Below are 22460 nucleotides of genomic sequence, written 5' to 3' on the forward strand. Positions count from 1 at the left end.
TATCCCAGAGGATCAGTAGATTTTCATTCAGAACTTGTATTTCAAGTTTATTTTAACAAAAGGTGGGGGGAGGGACTATGGTGAAAAGTTGTGTAAAATATGATTAAGCTCCTAGCAAACACGGCAAAACTTTGACTCACAAGTTCCAGTGAGAGTAGTTTGGAAGCACTTAACCCATTTACCTTCTACTTTTCTTAAGAAATCCTGGTATTTCCTACAAATTGGCCTATTACAAATTGGCCAGATGCAACTTAAAATTTGTTTTCATCATAGAGTTTCCAGTTGTTCTATTTTGTTCCAGAATGTTATTTCTTTATTCAGTTTCCACTTTAAAACTGCACACGCACATGGTCACTTCTTACATTCACTTAAGAGTAATGTAGATACAGCTGAGAGTAGCAAATACTACTAGCTTCTCCAGACCCTTTTTAAAATCTTATCAGCCCACTGAAAGTGTGACTGAATGCCCTTCACAAGTTAACTGACGTAGCCCAAGGCACTGAATATATATACTCACTGACAGAATGAAGCCCTGAATCACAGCTAAAGCATTATCTTAATTCACATTCCACAAACCATTTTCATCAATAAACCTCTTAAAACGAGTCTTAAAAATTTCATGGGTGACTACAATTCTTCCACAAAGAACAGACTGAAGACTTTTGAGTTGCATGCAGAAAAACTTGCCGCGTCAGGAAATATAAATGGGAATTTCACATGGGAGATAATAAGTTTTCTTCTTTTGGTAGGTCAGTCTTTTATTTTCATCTTCATATTTGCAATCTGACTTACCTGTTTCTTTCCCCAAAACTTAAGTAACGTTTTATGGTCCTTAGACTTTACTCAAGAATACTCGTGATTACTGCAATTATAACCTAAGTAATTAGTGATTTCCATCCCGGCTCTTTTTATTAATCCGGATTTACTAAAGTATTAAATGGTATGGAAGGATGCATTGAGATTTTTATTACCGTATTTCACCGACTGTTTCATATAATAACATCTATGAATTTGGGAAGTATCTTACAATTACTGCATCTGGGCATTGTGTTGTGGTTTAACCGGCAAGATTTTTTCTAAGTGGTGCATAAGATACTGGTATATTTCACAATTAATACTGTCTAAGGGTAATATTATAAGCTGTAGTTCAAATTTCCAATTTCAAGCAACAACTTCCCTGTCCTCCCAGCCACTCTCCCAACATACATATATAACTGAAATGTTGGAAAAACTATCCAAACACAGTTCAATTTTATATAAAATATTTAATTTTTGAAACACAGGCTATTCATGTCACATAAATATCTTCAATTTTCGGTTAGCTGCTATGGTCAGCAGAATTATCAAGTGTGACTATTAAGAATAACTTAAGATACTGTCACTTATAGGAAAGTCTAAAGCGCTAAGACTCACCATATTAAAATTTGAGATAGTTGAATACTGTAGCTATTTTGCTAAATTTGAAGTATTTCTTCACCTCCTGCAATGTAGTTTTAAGTTGTTAGTACTCAAAATTCAAATAAAAGCAAAATAATTTTTCTTCCATTCATTTTTCTCCCCAATAACACAAAAAAAAATTCCATCAAAAAAATAAAATGATCAACTGACATCAACTCATTTTATAGCAGTAAAATGGTAAAATATCCACTTTAAAATATCCTTGCTGTCACCAAACTGTAATGCTTCCCATATAATATTTTGAAATGAAGGTTCACAAGTCAGAGGGCATGGGGTTAAAAGACTGACTTTAGAACTGGAGCAAATTTCCATTCTAAAACAGTTCTTCCGATTTACAATTCCAATGAAAAAGTAAGTTACCAGGAGAAAGAACAGTTAAAACAAAATGGTTAATTGGCACAGCTCTCATTTCCAGAGTTTATTTTTCCATTCAGGGATACTGGAAACACTGGTTATTCACCTTTGGTTCCTTTTGAGAATTTATTGTAATTGTACGTGTGCCTGAGCGTGCTCGAGAAGTTAGTTAGACTTGACACCATTACAGCTTACATAGGGTTAGTCCATCCTTCTTTGCTGCTTTTAATAAAAGAGAAAAATGCTAAAATGAACTAAGGTTGCTCTAAGTCTGGCAGAAGTCCTAATAAACCTCACAGAAGGTGAGAGGAAGGAAGAGAAGAGGTTTTCTCTCACTACTTTTTCTTTTTGTTTCAATAAATTCAGTGTAGGCAAAGTTTCTAGTTAACAAACTGAACGGCTTTTTCTTAAAATGGCAATTGCATAACTTAAAATATGATGTCTGCCTCCCCTCCCCCCATGAACTTTAATAGAATCAGGCAATTCTGTTTATTAAGCCTTGCTTCTGCACTACTGCCCTCCAATTATCCATGGCAAAAGGAAAACAGGGACAATATGGCAGCCTGAAAACGGGTACTCTAAAATTCTCATTTAGCTATTACTTTCAACCACTTAAATGATGTAACTTTTTAGAACTTCTTGGAAGTAACAAGATACTGACTGGAGTTCTAATCCCTTTCTTTGCTCTCACGCTCCTAGCAAGACAAGGTGGTAGTGGAAGGTAACATAGCCCAAAGACAGGCAGGAAAGAAGAAAGTGTGACAGGCAGAGGGAATGAGTCTAGCGGGAACTGAACAGGCAGCAGTCCCTAAACACTGGAGAGCTCCCTGCCTCTTCAATACAGTATTGATTCCCTTTAGAAGACAAAATGGGTGTAAAGGTTAACTGCTTTTTCAGACCTTCAGCTTACCTGTTAAGGCACTTACTTACCCTCCCCACCCCATATTTTTCATATAAAACCCACTATTTCATTTGAATGCATTTTGCTCGGCTATGATAATCTGCAAAATAAAACAAAAATAACGTTGACCATTTTTTTTTATAAAACTGTTGCATCAAGAGAAAGGTTGTGTTTTATTTTCTGAAGTGAGCACAAAGTACACCTTTCACAATAACACTGGAAGCAGGTGCAAAGACTGACAGTGACCTTTGACTAAAGGTAGCTTTGTAAAAAGAAAAATACCAAATAAATCAGTGCCCTTTCTGATTGTTGTAAAACTGGAGGGGGGGAGGGGTTGGTTGGTTGTTACATAAAAGTTGGTCCAAACTTACAAAAAAAGCACAAATGTGCATAGTTCAGAAGATCTGCAAGAGGGCCATAAAAGACTCTTATGTCCCTAAGATTAGCATCCACGTAAAACTGCAAGAATACAAAATAAAATTGTTAACTAGAATTTGTGAAGATGTACAATCAATAGATCTAGTTTTTAGAACAGCATGAATTTAAGCAAAGGTTTTTTTTTCTTTTTTTTTTAACTATTGTATGCAAGACCCTTTTCCACATAAAAATAAAGCTGTTGTTGAATTAATATTATTCAAGTCTCTTGGATTGCTGCCTTAAATTGCAGCTAGAAAAGTCTTTCCAGATAAAAATGATGTGCCTGAGGAAAAACAGATACTCAGTATGGTAACCCTCTGCCTCGACCTCTGCCAGCTGATGTGCTAATGTGTCCCCTGTATCCTTGTGAATATCCAGGTCCTTGGGCAGGAGAAGTCCAGGTCTGTCCATGCATGAGGCCGGGGCCACCCGGGTTTTCCTGTAAGTTACCACCATAGTTATAGTTGTGCATCTTTGCTGGCAAAGGATGAGTACTCTCTGGCCCTGTGGGAGGGTCACTGCTGTTCGCCAGGACTGCAATGGGACCATGGCTATATTCAAATCTATGGTCCTTGTCTCCACTGAACAACATGGGACCAGTATTGAGGTAAATGTCTCCGTATCCAGCTACTGAACTGGGAAATGACTCGGAAAAGGCAGAAGGCTGAGGTGGACCACCAGAATGAGATGAAGAAGTACTGTAGTTATCCAAAGACTGAATATCTGAGTTTCCAATGAAGCTACGTCGTTCCAATGGTGGAGGAGCAGAGCTACTTCCCAGACCATCATTGCTAACATAAGGAGCGGAAGAGAAAGAAGAGGATCCAAAATTGTCCTTGTAGTCTGATGTGGGCACATAAGTGTCTCCTGCCTGGTAATCCATACCACTTTCTCTTTTGGGATCATCCTGGGGCTGATGCTGAGCGAGCAGCTGTAACAGGGCGGCTTTCACTCCGGCATGAGGGTCAGTTAACGAAGAACTGGTGGTGGGTACGTGCTGGTTTTCTGTCCGATAATCCAGATCTTCTTCGGTCACTGGTGGTGGTTCAGGCGGTTCAGGAGGTCGCTGATCAGGAGGGAGGATACGAGGCCGGTCCGGTTCTGGGGTGAGCTCCAACATCCTCATATCTTGGTGCTGAATGAGGTCATCTTGCCCTAAGTGAAACAAAGCAAAAAGAAAAGGAAAAAAAAGAGAGAGAGAGAGAGTCAAAAGTGATCATGGAAAACTACGTGTTTCAAAATAGTCAGTTTCCTACAGGTGGTCCTAAAGAACATCACAAGTTCCAGAAGTTCCATTTCCAGCAAAAAAAAAAAGGAACGAAAGGAAACAGGGATATAAATACTAATATTGCCTGCTACCATTTAGGTCTGTGGTGACTGAAAAATTTAACTGCATTGGACTTTTCCAAGGTATCTCACATCTACCTATTTATTGCCTGAAGAACAAAAGCTACCGTACACACAAAGTTTCTGCCTTGCTCAATCATGTTGTTGTAGTTGGAGTAAATTATTTCTTCCATCAGAGGTTTACATGAGAAAAATCTCTGGCATTCTTAATGAGCTACAGCACACATGGGTAATTTGTCAAAGAATCTACTCTTCCTAGGAGTAAATGGACTCACGAACCAACCTATGACCAGTGACCTGGGAATTTTCAGAACATCTACTCCTAGCAATGCCACCAAACGATACACATCAGAGAACCCCCCCCTCCCCCATCAAGAAAAACAGTGTGGACACTGTTAGCGGTCTGCTCTCTGCACACTCACCCGATGCCGGAGTGCTAGGTTCTGGAGGTGGCCTGAGTTGTAATGACGCTTCATGTCCCGACCCATTTTCCCTCTCTTCCAGTAGCACGTCTTTCTGCTTGGACTGCTGGGCCTTTATTAACTGAGTCAGCAGAACTGCGAATGCGCTCTGCACGGCCGCCTGGGCAGCATCAGTCTCCACTTTAGGCTGCGCGCTCTGAGAAGAAGGCTGAATTCCTCCCAATGGTTTCGAAGACTCCTGTTGTGGTGTGGATGGGTCTGTCTGTTTTTCACCTGTTGCCAAAATTCCAGCAGGAAGGTTTATTTTATTTAGCTGCTGTTGAGTCTCAGAGTTTACCTTAATGTTCAACACTTGGACAAAATCAGCCATATTAACACTTGTTTTAGACTGTAGTAGGTTTAGTAGAATTGCCAATTCACTGTGGTTTAACTGCTGTCCAGGGCCTGTTTTTACTAAAGACAAAATTTGTATTAATTAGAATTGCCATAATTCACAGCACACCCCGCCCCCCCAAAATGGCTCTATATTACCCTATTAAAATGCCCATTTGTGGGACAGTGTGTAGGAAACACTGTGAAACAGGAATCTCAGTCTGGTTCTAATTTCATGTACGTACATTTAAGATGTAACTGCACGTAAGTCAAAACAACAACAACACACTGCGGCCCGTTTTGAAGAATTCTCTTCAGGGCTCAATAGTTCAAAAGGAAAACCAAGACTACTGCTGGAGCCCCGTACGGTAGGTGTGAGTGGGATTCGCCAGCTGTGAGCAGGGACTGGAGGCAGCGGCGCGGGGCAGCTACAGTGTCAGGCACTCTTGAAGCATTTGGGATCTTTCATTCCTCGCAACAACCTTGAAGGCCCCCTCTATTATTACTCCCAGTTTGTTTGTTTTTAAACTGAAGAAGAAACTGACATCCAGGGACACTAAATAATTTGCCCAAGGTCACAAACTCTGTAAGCGGCCAAGTTGAGATCAGAACCCAGGTATTCTGATTCTGGAGTCTGAGCTCTTAACTACTCACTAAAATCATCTTAAATAAGCTCATCTAAAATCATGCTTATTATCTGAGGACCTAACCTGATTTTGCTGTAAATTCAAACTGAGATGTTACAGACTCCTTAATAAAATGTATTTTATTCAAATTACCTTTTTTTTAAGGTAAGTCCCTTAGGGTAAGTTAGGAACTCCTACAGAAGCATGCTTATAATGCTCATGCAAGATGGTATTAACTCATCACCAACAAAACAGATGGCGTTGTTTTTCAATTTTCAGTTGAGGCTAGTGACAGTTTGCACAGGTTCTCGTGCAAGCTTCTCTGAGCCACACATAACGAGGCTCGAATGTGTATGATACCACAGAAGTTCAGCGACACTACTCTGATAAGCAATTTCTATTATAAGAATGATGAACCAACAGAAGAGAAACTCCAAGAAAATAAAAAACTGATGAGTAACGCTCTCCTTTTATTTTCTCTCTTTATATATATTTTAAGAGCCTTTTTATTACTTCTTAATGTTATTTGTAGGTTAACTCAAAACAAACTTTTGCAAGTTCTTCCTGTGACTCGCAGGCATTAAGAAACAAAGAGCCATGTCTGTTTGCTGCATCCTAAGAGCCAGTTTCCCCTCATTTTCCATTTTATTTCTACATCAGCAGAGGCAGACTCTGTGTGAGCTTGCAAGTATTCTGTAACTATGGTGTCTCCTCTAACAAAAAGGGCATTTTCTTTTAAAGTAAAACAATTGATGATGAAGAAAATGAAGCAGAGAGGATTCATTCCTATTTCACAAAACCAGGATTCTTCTTAACAGTGACCGTTTCAAAAAAAGGAAAACAAAAGATAAAATGAAACTCTGAGCAACAAATAACAATTGCTTTTGGTTTGTAAAGTAATGTACCAGTACTTTAATGGAGTCTGACCAAGGTCAAGTATAAGCTTGCAGATTACATGGGAAAGCATTAATGGTAAATCTTTCTCAGCTAATCTACTCTATATTTATATCCAACCACCAAAGTTCAATCTGATCAGATCTGTTTTAATCAACTAACTGATCTTTAAAACTAAATGACAGAATGAGTTTAACAACATTTCTGACAACACTCAAGAGGCCGACTTCTCATGAAGAAGATTACTCTTATGACAGACTGATCCAGAGAAAGAAATTTAATAAGTTTCCCCCAGATAGCCTTCTTTATCATACTTGAAGACATTTTTCGAACAATATGAGATTCCAATTTTTGAGATTCTATAATATAACAGGCCATGTAGTAAGAGTGATCTGAGGACATTATAAACAGAATGAAAGAACTTCTATTATGAATTTTGGCTGTCTTCCTGTATCTTTCTATGGATTCTTGCCCTAGGGGGAAAAAGGAAATAGAGAAATCTGACCATTCATTAATCATATGTAATTTGATGCTCTTCTGAAGTGCCTCTTACCTTAAGGTTGTTTCATATTGTGATGCCAGTAGCAGTAAAATGTCTACACTGGCACAAGCAATTAACAGGGAAATGTCAAGTTTGGTGAGTAAATCTTAATGTTTTAGCCACAAATGCTTTAACACGATAGCAATATAATCACAGCTAGCCACAAAACGAGGGAAGAAAACCAACCCGGGAAGCATTACTGACCAGGCGCTACGTTCGAGTTGCCCTGAGGTTTCAGCTGTGAAGACGGGAGCACGCCCTGCGGTGTGCTGGTCCTGCTGTCATCTAAGCCAAGAGATAAGTCCTTTCTGGGGGCTTTAATTGTTGAAACATCATCGGTCATGCCCATCTGCTTCTGTCTTCTTCGCTTTTTACTCCACAGCTCATGACAATCTTGCCATAAAGGAAGACTGGAAAAAAAAAAAGGTATCAAATTGTTTGTCAGTGTTATTTCTTAACGACAACCAAAACCTGCTAATATTTCCTACACAGCACCAAAGCTGCCACCCCACACCCCTGCCAGTTGATCTTGAAGACTCCATACACATGCTGTGTGAGCCCCTCAACAAAAATCATCCTTGAGGCCCCACCTCTATCAGGGATTCACTTTTACAAATGGACTGTTTTTCTGTGGCTTCTGAATGATTGACAAATAATCATTTATTAAAACTATGAATGAAGGGGGCGCCTGGGTGGCTCAGTCGGTTATGCATCCGACTTTGGCTCAGGTCATAATCTCGCAGTTCGTGGGTTTGAGCCCCATGTCGGGCTCTGTGCTGACAGCTTGGAGCCTGCAGCCTGCTTCGGATTGTGTGTGTCTCCCTCTCTATCTGCCCCTCCCCCGCTCACGCTCTGTCTCTCTCTCTATAAAAAATAAAACATTAAAAAAATTTTTAAAAACTATGAATGAAGAACACATGTTCATAAAACTTTGTTACTATTATCCTTGGTGCAGTCTTTTAAAGCCAGTTCTTATCACAGTACACCATACACTGAACAGGACATGGAAAAAAAGGCAAAAAATATGCCATTCGCAGGAAATGGAAACAGGATTAAAGAGTAGTAAAGGCTAGGAGATAACATTTGTGAAAGACTTTCTAGTAAAAGCTTTTTACTTTTTTAATACCCTCTTATTTCCTTCCATAATCAAATGCTCTAAAATGAAACTGTGCTACAGAGAAGGTTCAAAAATAGGTAATCCAGGCTAATTACTCATCAATAAAGAGTTCTGAATACCTAGCAGCTATCAAAATTACCCACAATTCTGAAACAGTTCTACCTTCATTAATGTAATTTCTTAAAACTGACAACACTACAGAGTAACTTTTGCCTAAAGAAAGATGTAAGTGGTTGATTTATAAATGTTTTCTTCTTATCCTAATAAAAATTCCAATGGGAAGTTACTATTATATCTATTTTAAAGATGAGAAAATTGAGGCTTGGAAAGGTTAATAAACTTGCCCAGAATATCTACAAATTCTCTTAAGCAGCCCCAACCTGGTTGATACAGCTACAAGTCTTCACCCTGGGTGTGTTCACCTCTAGGGATGCTTTTGAAGGGGATGCACCTGAAATGGTTTTAAAACAACTGACATAGCTCCGTGTCCTTTCCTACAATTGACTTTGGAGAATGGCCTGCACAGCAAGTTCTTTCACACCTCCTCTTTCACAATTACTCTCATCTCATGTTACAAAATAAAGGCATATGCAACAATATGGTCGAATCTTAGCAATATAATATCAAGTAAAAAAAAGTCATTCCCAAAAGATTACAAACAGCATGACACCCTTTTATAAAATTAAAAACAACTAAAAATTTTAAAATATAACTTTTTATGAGTACATATAGATGGCAACAAAAGTATATACAAAAGAAAACAGGGATGATGGTTACCTCAGGTGGAGGAAGGCAAGGGGATAGGTCGTGGGGCAGGGGGTGGGGAGAGGGTATGATATGACTAACGTAGGTTATTTCCAAGGTTCTAGCTTTTATTTGGTAGGTTCATGGCTGCTTATTAACATCATTTAAAATAACTAATTAAGTAACTAAAAGAAAAAAAAGAGAGCCATGCATGGACCAATGATGAGTGACACAAGGATTATGATTAAACCAAGTCTATGCACCTGAGGTCCAAAAACAAAACAAAGGCATACCTCTCAGCCATCTTACTATGGTGCATTGCCTCAGCGTGTAAAAACCTCCTGGAGTAACAAACAAAGGTACAATTTGAAATATTGATATTGGGAAGCTTTAAGGCATCATAAACCCGCCAAAGACTTTCCTTTCTGTGTGTGTGTTTATGTATTTTAAGATGTGTGGCCTTAGCCCCTGCTGGGATATTCCGAATTCAGATATACTGCAGTACTCAGAGTGGGGCAACAGGAGTGACTTCACTTCTTCCACCCTGATGCTCTTGCAGGAGAGCCCCATAACGGGAAAGCAAAGAAATCCACAGGAAAGGGCTTCTGGGCTCCCTCCCACAATTTAAAGCTGAGAGATTCTTTATGGATGATCTCCACGCTCATCTCTAGGAAAGACCAACATTACCCAACCAATAGCTGTAACGTATAGGTTAGTGATGCAGACTCTGGATATACTGGCAATGTTTTCCAGGATGACCACATTTTTATGTGCTTTTTTCTGAAGGTTCAAATACCGGCTCAGCCACTTACTTATTGGCTCTCATTAGGCAAGTAACTTGACCTCTGTGCCTCAGTTTCCTTATCTTTAAAAATGAGATTAACAATATAATCTACCTTATGGGGTAGAGGTAATGATATATGTTAACATGTGTAAGCGCTGGACAGTGCCCCTCACATAGTAGGCACTGTATTCACGCTTGATACCCATTTATCATCATTCCGTAAGATAGTTTAAAACTACTTTTATCAAATCACTCACATCATGAAATGCTTATTCCAATTACAGTTGATCATATTTTATCTTATAAATTGTTCAGTGCTTTTCACTTACTGTTGAGAAAAAATAAAATTATAGGCTAGCTGCCACTCTTTCACTTTTTAGTAATGTTTTTTTTCTTTCCATTAAATATGCCAGTAAAGTTTCGACACCACATCTAATATAATTAATGCAGTTGTTTTGTTTTTTTGTTTTAATATCCTATTCTCATTTGATTATTCCTAAAATTAATCACAATATCATTATACTTTCAACCTGAATGCTTTAGTGATGCATCCTGTAATTTATTACTGGATTACAGCCTGTTCACCAAAATGTGTATTAATATGCTTTTTTTTTTTTAAATATGCTTATTTTTAATGGAGAAATGCAGTCAGGTGTGTTCTGGTAAAAATTAAGTACATTTAGGTGATGTGTTTGACAATATGGACAGGTTCCAATTAGGTTATATGACAGATGTTTTCCATTAATTAAATGGGATGTATCTACAGTTCCAAGGTTTTCACAAAACCATGCATTTTAAAAATGTAATAAGAAAAAAGATGTAACATATAGATTGGCGAAGTTGTACTGATGTTACATGTTGACACCCTAAACTTTTCCAAGTATACTTACTGGATGAAATAAGTGTTAATAAAAGAAAAAGTACGAAGTATAAGAAATCATTTAATAAGATACTAATAAAGCTTCTTTAGTTTATTTTCTCAAAATTTGAAAAAATAAATAATGAATGACTCTTAAAAATCTTTTCAAGCCATAGGCTTTCTAATTCTTTACTGTCAAGAAAATTAAAACAGAACCTTAAGTCGACATCTGAAAGGTCATTATCATAATTTCTGATGACAGATCACTGTGATTTTTGGACATAATATGGAAGGAGTGCAAAGAACTCAGTGATAAAACTATGACAAAAGACCATTTGTTCGCAAAGGCTTACTTACAAGGGTACTTATAAAAAGAAAAGAATAAAATTACAATTAATGTGGAACTCTCTCATTCTAGAATGAGTAATATTAATTGGTAGATATTAAAAAAAATCACAGTCCTACCTATTTCATTAGGTTGCATTTACAAACAAATTTATTAATTTTTTCTTTCCTTAAAAAAATGTTTTTAATTGGAATACAGTTGCCATATAATTTACCATATAATATTATATTAGTTTCAGGGCTACAACATAGTGAGTCAACAATTTTCTTTCCTTTTTTAAACTGAAATATGTACTAGTAATATTCACAATGACCATCTGATCAAGAAGAAAAAAAGCTTAAAATCAGAAAAATTTTAAGATTAAATTTCCATTTATATACATATATTTGTTTTAAAGAAGTTCAATACGGTAATCAATAAAATACTTTCAAGCATAAATATGTTACATTAAAAACCTGTGAAATTAATATAAGTTCCAGATTAAAAAAAGGGACACTGTCCAATTGTTGAAGAGTATTCTGTATTTTCTAAATGAATCTTGATGAATATCAAAATGCTAAGATATTTTGATCCCAGTGGGTACATTTACAAGAAGTGAGATAACTGCTCCATTTAAAAGTGTCAACACTTACCATACACTGAAATTTACATCTTTTGCAACTATCTCCACCCTTGATTAAAACAAGTTTAGATGTTAATTAAAAATATGCTCAATATAATTTTTACCAGGATTCTTTCATGTGGGCCACTTGAACCAGGAGATCAACTTAGTATTACCAATAATGGGAGAAGAGTGACCTTACATTCCTCCTGATAGGATAGAGCAGGAAGCACACATCACTACCTAAGTACTATTCTTGACAAAAAAAAAAAAAAGTTATTCTAATTTTGATCACAAGAAAGCAATTACAGCCAAAATGTAGAATGTTTTACAAAATAGCTAGCTTGAACTCTTCAAAAATGCCAATGTCATAAAAGCCCTCCCCCAAAGAGCAATTAAAGACTGAAGAGAATTACAACCAAATCCAATGAGTGAGCTTTGACTGAATTCTTCATCAAAAAAACACAAAAAACAAAACAAAAACTATAAAGGAAATTACTGGGACAACTGGAGAAATTTAAATATGGATTGCCTACTACATACTGCAATGTTAAATTTCTTATGCTTTATAATGGCACTGTAGTAACAAAGTCCCAGTTCTTACAGCTACATGACAAATCATTTATAAGTACTGTGTCACTTCCACAATACAATATTCAGATATTTCAGGACGAAAACCTTACATATAGTGTAAAGCAAATGTTAATAATTATTGAATCTAGGTGAATGACATACAAGTGCTTATTGTACTGTTCTTCATATTTTTCTGCAGAGGTGAAATTTTTCCAAATCAGAAGTTATAAAAGATATACTTTGAAGGGGTACTGGTGCCAAAGTCTCAAGCCTGCTGATATATACCCACAAGCAAAGAACAACAACAACAACAAAAACCCCACCATGAAACAATTAATTAAACAGCGAATGATTCAGGTCCTTCGACATGTTAAGTGATAGATCCTTTCTGCCTGTCAAATCATCCCACAATGTCTATTCATATAATTCAATAAAAACCTAATGAAGTTGAACGTGAAGGTCTCAGAAATAAAGTAAGTCCAATCTAAGTGATAAGTGGAAGAGCCAGGATTTGAACTCCAAAGCCCATGTTTGTTCATTCACAATATACTAATTTTATTACATGGAAACATTTTATTGTAGGGATAGGCCTGCTTTCGTGACACTCATCGTTCAGTTTTTAAATTACTATAAAAATCCCTACAAAAGTTCTAGGTCCTATCAAAAAAGAGAACCAAGTGGACTGCTCTGTCCCCTCCCTTTTTCCCCAAAGCAATCCTAGAGAAATTACAGGAGCCACAAGGGAAGGAAGGTTCAAGAACCCAGCTATTCTGACTCCCAAACTCTATACATTTTCTCTGCTTCATCCAATAAACTCCTTCTATACAGACTTTTGTTACTAATGCTCTTTTATCCAATGATAAGGATTTTCTATTATATAGTATGCCAGGAATATTTCAGAACTTCTCTTTGTTACTGAACTGGCTGGCTCCACCCTTTACTAGATTTGTATTCTTGGGCAAGTTTCTTAACCTCTTTGAGCCTGCTTCCTCCTCTATATAAAGAGGACAATAATAATACCCACCTGATAGGATTATAAAGATTAATGTAATACATGAAAAATGCTTAGCATAGCACCCAAATTTTTAGCTATAGCAACACTGGGGCTGGCAGAAGTAGTACTAGAATAATATTAGCAGCAGGAATATTTTCCTAGAGTTGAAATCTATTAATAAAATTAGAAAAAGGAAAAGCTGCTCTTGCTATTCCTATGGTTAGCAGAACATTAAGCAAGGTTCTAAATTCTAGATGTGCAAATTATGTGTATTACTAGTATTCTATTTCTTTTGACTTATTCTTTTTGACTTAAATAATCATGCAATAGCTTCTGATCATTTTATACAGATGCTACTAAAACTGTCCAGATGGGATCTAATTATTAATAAAGAGCCACTTACTCTGGTGGAGGCATCTTTGAGGGCTCCACGTCCCGAAGGAATTCGCACTGAAGAGCCTGTTCTGCAGTGCAGCGCTTACTAGGATCCAAGGCGAGCATGTAATCAAATAAGTCTAATGCGGCTGCAGGAATACTGGCATGAGAGGATTACAAAAGTCATACATGGTCTTTGACATAAGTTTAATGCTTCTTTAAAATAACATTTTATAACATGTTTGTACTACTTTATTCCAATAAATTCCAAATTTTCCTTTGAGACATATTTTTACATACTTTTTAACTATCATTCTAAATAATTTGAAATTTGGCAAACAATAGCATTATTTTATTACTCAATTGGAAATATGCAATTTTAACAATGAAGAACTGAATAGTATAGTTTCCTATAACAAAATAAAAACCTGAACTCAAATAACATGTAAGTTGCTTCATTAAAATTTTAAATGATGTTAAAGTTCCATCATGTAAACTCCAAATCAAACACACAACCCCAAATCACTGAAACCATAATGATAGTGAAATGGTAATTTGCATGTAGCAAAGGGAAAGTCAAAATTAAAGGACATAAGAGAATTGTGATCGGTCTACGTTGGGTCAATAGAGGACAGTGACATTTAGAATTCACAATAACTAAAAAGAAAAAAAAAATCAATGCAATATGGACATTTAAGCATCCCCTTCTTACAAAACAAATTCTTCTCTTAACTTTCGACGATATTGCTTCTTTGGTTTCATGGTGTTGAAATATGGTAGTTTGATTACATCAGGCCACACTGCAGGACATGGACTCCCACATATACGGCTAAACAACACACAAAAATAAGTACATCAATATAAATTACACAGAAAAAAAATCATACATACGACTGCCACATAAAACCTCAACTCATTATTAAATAAAGGTTACATAGAATCTTCATGCAATGTATGAGAAGTTTTACTCAATATTTAGTCATCCCAACTTAATTACTTGTTTTAAGATATCAACTTATTTTCAGTAGCTACTTCTAACACTCCAAACATTCCTGAAAAGAAAACCTTTATATTTGTACAATCAAGTCTGAAAACACAGATAACACTTCAAATATGCTGACCATATTGTGAAGCAAGCTAAAAAATTTATGCCAATAAATTAAGGAGCAAGAACTTAGGATGTCTTTCTCTTGTTCTATAGGTACCTGTCATCACCTTCTCATGACTATGATGAAGTCTGTGAGAACACTGGAAACAAACTTCCTACATCTAGGAAGGGAACTGTACTATGTCTGCTGCTGAATTCAGTCAACAGGAGGACCCTTCAAAGTAACATTCTTGAGACATAAAAGTTCTTCAACTTAAGTAGTGCCACTGATTTCAAGGTATTTAGAAATTTTAACTGCTTTAATCTCTGCTTATCTGTATTTTGGAAACCCTATTTTTGTACTAACTAGTAAGTCCTTGTTATGGTAATTTGTAGAAGGAAGGCTATAACATGGATAACCCCAGCTGCTAAATATTTAAACACTGATTTGATAATATATAGATGAAAAATCATTAAATATGCTTACCCTCAGTACACTGAATCTCAAAAATAAATGTGCATTGTACATAAAATCCTCAGCTGGTCTTCATATGTAAAGAGGAAATGTCCAGGCATCACTGACTAAAAGTAAAACTGTTCTGTGCATAATAAATATAAATGCATGCACCAATGTGTATAAACAAGCCATGGCTAAAGTTGCCAGCCATTCTTTAGCTGAGCTGTAGAACGCTGTCTCAGAAACACACAAGAAATAAAGATTTCTTCTTTATGGAAGAAATCGCAGGTCTTTTAAGCTATGCCACTGAAAAGTACATTTTTGTTTCAACATAGTTCAGGATTTTTGTAAACCTAAGCTTTTAAAAAGGTATTAAGGTATTTGTACACTGCCAGTCTCTTTTTCCTTACAACTTCCTCAAAAATACAGTGGCTGTCTCAGAAAACAAGGTCAAACTCAGGAGTATGGTTCTATGATCTGGTTTCAAACTGCCTTCCCAGTCTCATTTCCCAATTCATCCCTCCCCACAGATCAATCACTCTTCCGCATTTGTGATATTTCCCCTTGCTAGATTCTAACTAGCAGAATCCTTTTCATTTCTCCAGATTCAGATCAAAAATAATGTATTCAATGAGGTCTTCTGTGTCCCCATAGCTACCGAGAACAGTCACTCTGCTTTCTACTTGCTTCTTTTGACACTATTTCACTCTTTTGTATTTTAGTTTACGTATCTGTTTTTTCTTACTAAACTACAGTTTGGGAACTGTGTCTTTTAACTTTTGTAAACTCCTCTCAATAACAATATAAATATAAATAATCCCAGGCAGAGTGATGTACGTTATTACAGAAATATGAAGTATACTGAAATTTTCAAAAGTGAAGTATGCTTTCAACTGCAGAAATACAAGAAAATGTACTCAAGTTATGGAAGGGGTACAGAATTTTGGCTACAGCTCCAAGGATAAGTAAATAATAGACAGGTGGAAAGGAACTAACAAAAATGTTACTGGCAAAGAGAAGTGCATAGGCAGAGGCACAGAAGTAGTCCAGTACAGACATATCAGAGGAAGACTAAGGAAACAGGTGGAATTTAGGGCTCAGGGAGGGTTGCTGGGAGCACAGATAGGAGCCACGCAGTAAGTTTTAACAGGCAGTTCGCCTAACTAGAATGAAGGCAAACTCTGAAAGCAAACTTTAGCACTGAAACCTGCCTGCGACAACTGGTCAAACTGCATTGCTTAAAAATCTGTTTCTTCTTTTGTAAAAGGCAGATTAGTTTTACTTCAGAGCTGTGAAATTAAATGAGCTGGCATCTGGCCCATTCAATAGAAATAAAATGAAAGTAAGTTTCATTACCCCTTAGCTAAAGAGTTTCAACTATTTTACTCTATGTGTTGTGAGAAGATAGTTGAATAGTAAAGTTATCGAACTAGTAGCAGGTCATTAGATCATCTGAGGCAGGGAAAGTTACTAGAAACTGAGGAAGCAGACATGACAGCAACTGATGAAAACTGCATATTGGTTAAGATCTGTATCCAATGGCCAACCAGCTCTCTCAAGATCACTTACCGAAGAGGTCTTGAGATGCATCATATGCTAAATCCCCAAATACCTGAGATCTATTTTGGGACTTTATTCTGACTCACCTACTCTGGTATCAATACCATACGGTAGCTTTTTATTTTTTGTAAGGCCAACAGGACAAAGCCTTCTATCCACCCACACCTCTAATTACTCTCCTCAGAATTTTCTTACAGATTGTAGAATCAATACTGTCACACTCCAAAAGTAAGAGAATCTGTTCAGATTCCACTGAACTTATAGATTTAGAACTGCTCTGAACTTATAGATTTAGAAAGAATTGCTATCTTCAGAAGGTTTAATTTCTATCCCAGAAATACACAACATTTATATTTCCTTCAGTTTATATGTATCTTTCTTTAATTAGATCTTATATATTGCTTTTTATCATCTTTATTTTTTACTTGTTTGAATGTATTCTTATTCCTATTAGGAAAGTCCTATTATAGAAAACGTTTGACATATGACACAAAATTTTAAATACCCATCTGAGATCCTATGGGTCCTAACATAGTTTTAATAGTTGTTTCTTTGAGGCTTTCCAGGTTTATAGTCTTGTCACCTATAATGAGAATTCTCCTCTATTTTTTCAAACATGCATACCTCTTTATCATTATGATATGGTATGTGGCAATTTCAAAACAATGTTACAATGATAATGATGCCATATGATACTGGGTAGTTTAGTTTCTGACTTTAAATGGGAGTACTCTAATTGTTTACAACTGGGAAGGATGATGACTTTTGGTTTGAGGAAAACATATAATAAAGATATTCATATACACACACACACACACACACACACTCACATATATCCTGTTAAAAATTAACGTATTCCTTTTTACTATGGGTTTTATTTTGTGGCTTTTAAATGTTTAAAAGGCAGTTTGCCTAACTATAATGTTTTGCACTCTTTTGTTAGTTTCATTTTTAGTTTGTTAGTTTCATTTTTAGAAACTATTATAACCATCATCTGCATTTTCCTCCCTGGGTTACTAATGTTGTATATTATATTAAGAGCTTTCCTAATATTCATCCTTACATTTAAATGAGGAATACACCTGGCCCTGACAAAAGTACTATTATTTTAGTGTAATGCTGTATTCTACTTGTTCGTTTGGATGTTTTGCATCAATATTCGTATGTGAGATTGGTATACAGTAGCAGTTCTCAAAAAGGGGGTCCAAGGACCCTTGGATAATAATCCCTTGGGCCCTTAAGCAGTCCGGCAGGTGAAAGATGTTACTGAAACATTATTTGCCTTTTTTCAATGTGTTGATTATCCACTGATGGTATAAAACTATCAACAGTAAATACTCTTTACTACTATACAATCTCCCAGGGCAGGGATGATACAGAACAGCCATTTCACTTACGGTCATACTTGTTGAAGCACTAAAAACTGTTAATGTTATTAAACCCTAACACTTAAGTATACATCTTATTTATATTCTCAGTGAGAAAACAGAAGATAAAGCACTTTTGTTGCTCAAGAAATTCTGATGGTTATCTTGAGACACACTTGTGTTATGTAACTGCTGAAGTAGCAGTTTTTTCATGGCCCATCATTTTTCCCTATATGAATAAGTAACACACTACGGTCATTCAGACTTGGGTATCTGCCAGACATTTTCTCACATGTGAACAAAGTCAGCTTGTTACTTCAAGGAAGACAAGTGTGGTATTTATTTTCAATTATAAAATCCAAGATTTTAGGAGAAAATTAGAATACCAGAAAGGTTTTATCTACACCATAGACTTGAAAGCTTCACAATAAATACCTATAGGCTTTACTGATGAGATTAGTGGTGATAACCAATATTATATAATGAAATGTTCCATTTAGAAGATCTGCTAAATTCAGTGATCTGATATTTTCCAAATTACCAATGTTACAAAATCAACACAGATCCAGAGTGCAAGACGGACTAATGGATTTTAATACATTAGAATACAATATATTCCTTCATGTTTTCACACTGCACTTTACAACTAACCTATAAAAAATAACCACTTACTTAGTATAGTTTCAAAGGAGAATACACACGATTATCTAAAAGACTACTGAAAACAACATATCACAAAGAGGAGAATCCAGATGTTACTACTTTATTAAGCCAGATATTAAATGATATATAAAAATGTAAAACAATGCTACTCATTTTCACCAATATTTATTTTAGTTTGGAAAACAAAGACTTTTACAATTAAACCGTATTAATATATTGATTTAAAGTGAATATTTTTAATTTTTCAGTTTTCATTTCTTGTATGATAAATATCAATAGATACAACTAGCATAAACAAAGCTCCTGGGATCTTACATAATTTTTCAGGGTGTAGAGAAATTCTTAAGAGCAAAAAGAAGCACAAGTCTAAAGAATGTTTATGCTATTGATTTATGAAGATATACACGCTTCATTTTTAAAAATATGGGAGCTTCCCTTCTTGAGCTATATTTTAGAACAATCAATGGCTAAGCTTTTAAGGTGTTAAAAATTTCACCTGTGTGACCATAGGTGGATAGAAGCAGAATTCTTTTCATTCCAATCTACTTCTCACTTTTTCCATGATTATAAGTGTTTTTTACTTCATAAGCAATGTAATGTACACTGTGTGATATAAAAGTTCTTCGTGGAGTTAAAACAGTGACTCTTGTGTTAACAATTTTTGCTCTCAATTCATCCCATTTTGGCATCACCTGTTTTCACTTCCTTTTGCCATTGATTTTAAACCCAAGCTATTTCTTATCACAAAACTTTTGTACTTTGCCTAAAATAGTTTCTGGAACAAGGCTAAGTAGACAGAACTTAACCACTGTAGTGTGAAGCTTTTAAACACAGATTCTGACTAGTATTCCCACCTTTGATTAGTTCACACGGATTTTTATGCAGACTAGAACCCATCATTCCTGGGGCTTTAGACTGGGGATATATTCAAACATAACTGCAAACAAAGTTAGAGGGAGAAGTAGGAAACTTAAGACTTAATTCTTACAACCCTAAGCATATGATTAATCCTGTTTTACTTGTGAAGAAACAAACTTAGAGGGTTATGGAACTTACCCTAAGTCACAAGAGCAGGAAGTAGCTGAGCTGGCATTAGAACCCAGGTCTGGAGGATTCCACAGCCCACCCTTTCAATCAATAGTACTCTGATGCCTCCTTCATATCAGGGAGTCAGGGAGACAACTGTTTCTTTTGTCAGAAACGTCTTTTTCTTCATGTTTTAAAAATAATACCATAGAATCACAATTCCACCATCTTTTTATATTATAAATATTTGGTATCATACCAACAAAAACAAAAACATTCTGAAATATATAAACTGGAATGTAAAATAGCCCCCTCTCACAAATCCATGCTCAGACAATAACTCCAGACTCTTTTGATGTGTCAGTCTTACCTAAATGGGACCAAACATAGCCTTCTGCAAAACGGTTCTGTAAAACATCATGTAATGATGTTGCTTTTCTATGTCAACATCTCCAGATCTACCATTTCCTTTTTAATCTCTGTACAGTACGTGACCAAGTGGATGGGCTGAGTTCACTAATGGACTTAACATGTTCATAACAAGTACACTCATGCATCAGGATCTTTATTTTGCTGTCCCCTCACTTCTTTCAGATCCCTGCTCAAATGATACTTTATGGGAGAAACCTTCCCTGACTCTATATATGACACTACCTCCTGTCATTTTCTATCCCTTATCACCACCTGATCCATTTTATTAATTTGTTTTGTCTTGTCTCTCCCAGTTAGAAAGTAAAAAAATTGTGTGCCAGTCACTAGGCACTGAGGATACAACCCGCACCCTTCACTGTACCCTCAGTGCCAAGTAACTGGCACACAACCAGCAACCAATAGATACTTGTTCAGTTAATCCCCCTGGCCTTGAAATGTTTTCTCTATACTATATTTGAAAGTCCATATAAACTTGCTTTATTTCTGGACTTGCCATATAATTCCACCAATTCATCTATGTATCTTATGCCAGTGCAAATGGTTTTAGTTGCTATAATTTTGTTTTAACATATGATATGCCAGATTTTCCTTCTTTTTAAGAATTTTTCTGGTTATTTTAACGTTTATCTGGAGGGATAATGTCTTTTGAAATTCTCATTAGGACCATACTGATTGACACAGGTTGAACTGCCATCTTTAAAAAAGTTAAGGCTTCCAACCAAAAACAAGATACATTTCTCCCAATAGTTATTCAAATCTGCTTTACAGTGTTAAGTGAGATATTATAGTTTTCACTAAGCATGGAGTATATATGATGGTGCTTTTGTTAAAGGGATCTTTTCCCTCAGGTACGTTTCTAACTGGTTATTATTGGTACATATTTTTAAGAAGCTACTGCTTTTGGCATAAATGTATTAACGTATTAGGGTATTGTATGTATATACATATATATTTATATACGTGTATATTGTGTGTACACACACACACACACACATATGTATATACGTATATACACACATATGTACACACACACAGGGTTTCTCAACACTCATCATTTTACCAAACTTTTTAATTTAAGGTCTTTCAGGTAATTCCCTTGCATGTTGCATGTATGCAATGTTATCATATACAAATTATAACAATACTGCCTTACCTTTCCACTATTTATACCTCTTATTGGTTCACTTTTATAACACTACTAGTTAACTGGTTGGTACTTCTAAAAACACTCTTAAAGTAATGATACTAGAAAACACTTTTTATAATTCTTGTCTTATATCTTCTAGTATTTCAACACTAAATATTCTGGATATTAGTCTGTAATACATCTTTTCATCACATTAAAGAATTATACCTCTACACTTGGTTTATATTTCTAGTAAATGCCTATTCAATGCCTACTAAGATAAACATATTATTTTACTTCTATTAAAATGATGAATTATAGTAATAGATTTCCTAAAACTGAAACATTCTTGTATTCTTGAGATGACTCCTACTTGACTCTGCAAGTTGATTTTTAATGAAAAACTAGATACTACTGACTAATCTTTTCTTTAGAAGTTTTGGATTAATATTCTGGAGAAATTTTTCAGGATGTTTGATCAATTATTGATGCTTATGTCATACTAACCAAAAATCTCCAAGCAGTTTTATTTCCTACATGGTGGAGAGAATGAGTTAGAAGTTAACTACTATGGTAAAACTAAATTCAAATCTCAAATTTGCCACTTGCTAGTTCTATGACCCTGGACAAATTCTTCACTTTCTAAGGTTCCATTTTCTTAACTATAAAAAGAAGAAAGAAGGTTGTTATGAAGCTTAACTGAGGTTAATTCAGGTGAAATTCTTAGAACAATGCTTGCATCATGTATAAAGTAAATAAATGTTAACTTATCATTAATAGGAGCCTTAGTATCCAATACAATCAGGACCAATGCCTTGTTAATAGAAAAAATGGGTAACAGGGAATGATTTAAAACAAATAAATAAACACAGATACATAATTTAAACATTTTATTATAACTGAAAAATAAAAAATGTACATTTATTCTCCAATTTTCTGACACAGAGCAAGGCCTTCCCTTTGAACAGAGGATGCGTTGAATGGGACTCTGTATTCGCTTTCTTGAATAAACCACAC

The 22460-nt window shown here is 35.7% G+C and overlaps 1 protein-coding gene across 4 annotated transcripts in view; it reads right to left on the minus strand.

Annotated features, from left to right (window-relative positions):
- Window positions 1–1245: 1245 nt before the first annotated feature.
- Window positions 1246–22460, minus strand: part of CDK13 (cyclin dependent kinase 13) — a 123964-nt gene continuing 102749 nt past the window's right edge. The window contains exons 10-15 of one of the 4 annotated variants that reach the window (XM_043588520.1): window positions 14438–14554; window positions 13754–13885; window positions 9487–9534; window positions 7537–7742; window positions 4900–5172; window positions 1246–4285 (exon numbers count right to left, since the gene is read on the minus strand). In XM_043588520.1, coding sequence (XP_043444455.1) covers window positions 3432–4285; window positions 4900–5172; window positions 7537–7742; window positions 9487–9534; window positions 13754–13885; window positions 14438–14554 — 1630 coding nt within the window. In that variant the 3' untranslated portion in view covers window positions 1246–3431. Of the gene's footprint in view, window positions 4286–4899; window positions 5353–7536; window positions 7743–9486; window positions 9535–13753; window positions 13886–14437; window positions 14555–22460 lie in introns of all 4 variants that reach the window. The other 3 variants (XM_043588518.1, XM_043588521.1, XM_043588519.1) reach the window with 3 other exon arrangements.

Source organism: Prionailurus bengalensis, chromosome A2 (assembly GCF_016509475.1).
Source record: "Prionailurus bengalensis isolate Pbe53 chromosome A2, Fcat_Pben_1.1_paternal_pri, whole genome shotgun sequence".
NCBI classification, from domain to species: Eukaryota; Metazoa; Chordata; class Mammalia; order Carnivora; family Felidae; genus Prionailurus; species Prionailurus bengalensis.